The 5,892-nt window shown below is 44.7% G+C and overlaps 1 protein-coding gene across 1 annotated transcript in view; it reads right to left on the bottom strand.

Moving 5' to 3' along the window:
- The window catches only part of SETX (senataxin), a 60,455-nt gene that overhangs the window by 23,680 nt on the left and 30,883 nt on the right, over positions 1-5,892 (bottom strand). The window contains exon 11 of the mRNA XM_015567732.1: positions 5,051-5,150. Within this exon, the coding sequence (XP_015423218.1) occupies positions 5,051-5,150 (100 nt within the window). The remainder of the gene's footprint in view (positions 1-5,050; positions 5,151-5,892) is intronic.

Genomic DNA, 5,892 nt, shown 5'->3' with positions numbered 1-5,892 from the left:
CAGCTCTTTGGCCCCTTGAATGTGGCTCTTCCACAAAATAACGACTTCTGCGCATGGGCCACGAAGTTTCAATCACATTGTATGTGGGTGCCTGCACATGGTGTTTTGTGGAAGAGCCACACTCAAGGGGCCAAAGAGCCGCATGTGGCTCGCGAGCTGCAGTTTGCTGACCACTGATCTAGGGCCATACAAAAACAGGATACAGGGTAGATCTGCACACTGCAGTTTGCTGACACCGCTTCTAGATGTTAAGGTAGTATATGACCTGACGCTCAGTGCCCGTCGCCAAATCCAGCCACAACACCCTGAACTCAAGCACGAAGTCCTGGCATGAGGCAGACTGAGCCACTGAACCAAAACGCTTTTTAAAATGCAGCACAGAAGCAGCATCTATCTGAAGGCATCAGAGAACAAACGTAACAATGAAGAGTTACTCTGCTGAGATCCAGAGGGGTCAGCCCAGCATTTCCCTAGAAACTCTGAACTGTGCAGGGAGTGGCAGCCGGGTCAGCCTGGGCGGCCTTGTTGGAATAAACAGACGACAGCAGGGCCTCTCTCTGGAGCGCACCCACGCCTTTCTTCCCCAGGGTGTATCTTTACCTTTTCTCCCCAAGTTCTAAGGTCACCACAAGACTCGCCACCAGGGGAGCAGCAGGTGGCAGCCGCTCATCCTGAGCTAACCCTGATCCTGCCTGCAAGGCCCCCTTTCTCTCTGACGACCCAGTGGCTGACAGCAGCCCGTCCTGGCTCACTTCTTTCCTGTGACATTTCTCGGAGCCAAAGCAGAGGCCCGCTTAGGTTCTCCTGTTGCTTCCTCTGCCCTAATTCCTTCCTTTGTTTCGCTGTCCCAGCTTTAATAAACATCCTCTAAAAACACATATAATTTTTTAAAAAGACAACGGCTGGAGTCCAGGGCTTGCCCAGGGCTGGTTCCAGGTAGCCCTCCTGCTTCAGGGTGGGACCATGAAGGACCACACCCAAGGGTGAAGCAGAAGTGAACTAGCCTTCCCATGAACAGTCCAGCTTCAAGGCACCTCGGTACGTCAGAAAAACTCAGTCTCTTAAACCAGACTCAACGCCTATTTTAAAATGTAAACCTTAATCTAGGCCAGTGGTCGGCAAACCGCGGCTCGCGAGCCACATGCAGCTCTTTGGCCCCTTGAATGTTTCTGGATCTGGGTTTCTCCATGTGTAAAAAGAGAGAGCTGAATTGGATATGTTGCTTAGTTCTACCACAAGTCATCTTATTGTGATAGGAACAAATATGCTTTAGTTATTGCAATCACACACTGCCTTCCCTGGAGAGAAGTTCCTGGTAAGTGTAGAGTCTACTGTTGGCTGAGATGCTGCAGTTTGCTGACACCGCTTCTAGATGTTAAGGTAGTATATGACCTGCAGCAGGCACAGAGCACAACACACACACACACACATACACACACACGCGCGCGCGCATTTGTTATGTTAAAAATAAGGAATTCTTACAAAGAATAAAGTAAGAATTTTTAAGACATCACAAAGAGTCAAAATGCAAGCCAAAGCAGCAGAATGGCTTGCATCAGATTATATGAACAACCCCACAAACCAGTGCGAAAAAGACAACAGAAATAAGGCAAGCTGGAAAAGAGCCTGCAGAAGGCACTTCCCCAAAGAGGTTATGGAGGCACCTCCTAACTCTATGAGAGGGCCCACTATTACAAAGGTTACCCTATATAATAAAGCGGTAATATGCAAATTGCCCATCATGCCCTTGCACAAAGATGGCCACCCCCATGTGGTCTCAAGATGGCCAACAGGGAGGGCAGTTAGGAGCAACCAGGCCAGCAGGGGAGGGAGGGCAGTTTGGGGGGACCAGGCCGGCAGGGGAGGAAGGGCAGTTTGAGGGGACCAGGCCAGCAGGGAAGGGCAGTTGGGGGTGGCCAGGCCTGCAGGGGAGGGCAGTTGGGGGCAACTGGGCTGGCAGGGAAGTAGTTAGGCATCAATCAGGCTGGCAGGCATGCAGGCAAGCGGTTGGGAGCCAGCAGTCCTGGATTGTGAGAGGGATTGGGCCTAAACCAGCAGTCGGACATCCCCCGAGGGGTCCCAGATTGAAGAGGGTGCAGGCTGGGCTGAGGGACACCCTCCCCCCACCCCACCTCCGTGCATGAATTTCATGCACCGGGCCTCTAATTACAAAATAAAACCAACAGGTCATCAATACACACACTGAAATGGTGAAACTAACATGGCAATCAACACAGACGTGTTGGTGAGGCAGAGAGGGTGTGACTTCTCAGACCCTGCTGGGGTAGAATTCTGCACAGCAGGCATGGCATTGTCTGGCTAAGCTGAACTTAGGTATCAGTGTACCCCGAGACTCCGCAATCCACTTCTGGATATATGCCACAGAAATGCCCTCACAAAAACACTGAGTGATCACAGTAACATTACACATGAAATGCTGTGTGTGAAGTTAACCAGCAGGCCTAAGGCTGCAACACTCCGGAAGGCCTGTTCATACGGTGGGCCCCTGGCATCTGGGAACTTGTATTTCAAACAGTTCTCTTCATTTGCTGATGAGAACACTCACCGTGCCTAAACTGTGTGCAGAAAAAATATGGTTTACACCAAACACCCACTTTCCTTCTGGAAGTCAGGAATGCGGGCTGGGCAGAGGGTGTTGTGGGCACTGAATGGCCAATGAGCTTCCCTGTGGTAAGATTTCACCTGAGCTGGCAGGACTGTGATTGGGAAAACAGTGTGTCCTGTGTGACTCCATTGGCAAAGGGCTCTAGAAGCTTTCTCCCAGTTTCCTCATCTTCACCCCACATTCTCTTTCCCGCTAATGATTTTGCTTTGCGTCCTTTTGCCATAAATAAGTCATAGCCACAAGCATGAATATATGCCGATCCTCTCAGCAAATCATTGAACCTGGGGATGGTCTTGGAAAGCCCTGCTGGAGAAAAATGTCTACCAACAGTGACAGTGTGATGTAGCCATACAATGATATACAGGCTGTCCCATTAAAATGTATATACACTTTAATAGCTGATAACTCACTTAATTTTCACTTCTTTTCACATTTAATTAATCTGAAATAGGTGAAACCAGACTAAGCTTTGAACAAAGAAAATTTATCCTAAAGTGCCACTAGATTTTTTTTTATGGGGATACATAAAAACTGGCAATAGTCGACAAATTGAGGGCAACAAATACCAAACGAAATGATTGTTGATGTTTATGATTCCACTGCTTTACATTAGCAGCAGTGCCTGGACCAGGTCAGTCTGAAAACAAATGATGACCAAAAAAAATATTCATGGGACATATGTAATACTTTCAACAATAAAGAAATTTTAAAAAAAATTATTTCTGTAGATTCTTTTAAATTTTAAAAGTGAACTGTATGTTAATAAACACTGACTTTATAATAATTCAAAGAGTGTGTACACTTTTGGGGGATACCCTATATTAGCACAGCAAAAAACAACAATAAATATGCACACAAAATTGATGAATTGTACAACACAAGAGTAAATACTATGTGAGTCCATCATATGATCAAGACGAATGCCATATAAATTAGTGATTTAAATATTATTTACAACAAAACATCAAATTAAAAAGAAAACCTCCCTAACAGAATACAAGCACAAAGGGCACGCACAGGCAATTATCCCTGCCCCACAACCCCCAATAATACAAATGACCAGTGAAGATCTGGGGGCAAAACCCACAACCTCAAATGAGATACCTTTTCATATATAAAACCGCAAGAGTTTAAACCAGCCAACGCGGGAGATATACATTCTAACACCCAGTAACAGAAGTAAACGTGATATTCCTTTCAGTAGGCAGAGGCGATGAGTACAAGTCTCAAACTGTGCTGCATCCTGTCTGACCCAACACCGAGATTCATGCAGTGTTTCTAATAGTGGAAACTGTAAACAACGTCCACATCTAAGCAGCAATGCTGGGTGAAATGGAACTAGGAATATGCTTGCAATGGCATAACTACAAGTACTAAACATACTATCATTATTTCATAACTCTGAAAAGACATCTACAATATATGAAATGAAAATAAGTCAAATGTAAGCTTCATGAAGGCAGGAATTTTATGGTTTTTTTTTTTAACTTCTACATACCCAGCATCTAGAATCTTATAATCAGATAGTGTATACAGAGTGGGGCAAAATCTTACAGTTGATTGTATGGAAAATAATATAGTAATTAATAAATAATACAAGAATAAACTTTCGGTACTCACCATTGCAAACCCACCTTCACCTCACTCTGTATAAAGCCACTAGAATGGTGGGTGATGTCTTTTTCCCGCTGGCTAGTAGTACCTGAATCTACAATGAGCACTTAGAACCTGGCCTCTGAAACAGACACACGTGCTTTTTCCTTAGGTGAATCTATGAAGGAGGATGGATTTGGGGGACCATTTCATAATGCTACTGTGATCACTCATGTGTCCCTTAGTGTTTTTGTGAGGGCATTTCTGTGGCGTATATCCAGAAGTGGATTGCGGAGTCTCGGGGTACACTGATTCCTAAGTTCAGCTTGGCCAGACAATGCCATGCCTGCTGTGCAGAATTCTACCCCAGCAGGGTCTGAGAAGTCACACCCTCTGTGCCTCACCAACACGCTCTCATTTTAGAATTCTGAATATGTGGCTTATTTTTAACTGATACATAAATGCAATTATGTGTTTTACACTGACCATGAAATGAAGAGATAGACAGTAGGAAGATTTACTTGGAATCTATAAACACTATTATTACAACCCACCCCTCACCTCATCTCGACCCCTTCACTCACCCTCTCTCCTAGCTTCCATGAACACTTTGGCCTGTGGTATTCTATTTACAGAATGATTAAAACTATAAATATTCTATTCATAACTATCCCAGTAATTATCCTCATTAAGACTTTAAACATATTCTTTGTAAGAGGTTATAAATTCATCTTAAGGAACCTATGCTCCAGAAAAATCAGTGATACTTCCTCAAATAGAAATGTCCAATTATTATGTCATATGTTCCAAGTTACATGAGAAAGAACTTACTCACAAACTCCCAGTATTTTTTATATTCTGCAGGAAATCTTCGTAACTGCAACTCATAGAATTTTCCTTTGTTTGGAGAGCTGATCCATTCCTGTGCTACCTATACAAAGCCAAAAAAAAAAGCAAATGAAGAAAGCAAAAACATTCTGGAAAGCCAAGCTAAACAGCAAAATGTCCCAAAGCCACAGCAAAATCCACAACCTAGAATCCCAGGTGACAGAAACACTAATAATTAATTGGGGATTCCAGTTTCCTGGTCAGCAGTAAGGATCTTAGAAGTTGCCACTCCATCCTAACAAAGTAAGAAGCCAAACAAAGTGAAAAATCAACAACTCCTCTTACATTCAACAGCAAAGTGAGGCTGATGCCCACAAAACTGGGGACAGGCAGGTGGATACAGACAACCACAACTCACAGAGCAGACCCCGTAAGTAAAAACCCATCAGGTAGGAAAACCTGAACTTTAACTGGCAAGTTGCTGGAGGCTTGGTATGGACAACTCTAATGTTAAAAACTCCAGGCCCTAGGGGGAGCCAGTCGAGGGGCCCACACTTGGTGAGTTTTACACTGGGAGCACTACAAGGTCCTCACAGTGAATAGTGGAAAAAAATCCCCAGAGCAGACCCCGTAAGTAAAAACCCATCAGGTAGGAAAACCTGAACTTTAACTGGCAAGTTGCTGGAGGCTTGGTATGGACAACTCTAATGTTAAAAACTCCAGGCCCTAGGGGGAGCCAGTCGAGGGGCCCACACTTGGTGAGTTTTACACTGGGAGCACTACAAGGTCCTCACAGTGAATAGTGGAAAAAAATCCCTTTGCTTCCAGCAGCTGGGGGGGGGGGG

The sequence above is a fragment of the Myotis davidii genome, unplaced genomic scaffold (genome assembly GCF_000327345.1).
Source record: "Myotis davidii unplaced genomic scaffold, ASM32734v1 scaffold651, whole genome shotgun sequence".
Classification (NCBI taxonomy): domain Eukaryota; kingdom Metazoa; phylum Chordata; class Mammalia; order Chiroptera; family Vespertilionidae; genus Myotis; species Myotis davidii.
Note: the sequence above shows the minus strand (reverse complement) of the source record. Positions and strands in the feature narration are given on the sequence as shown.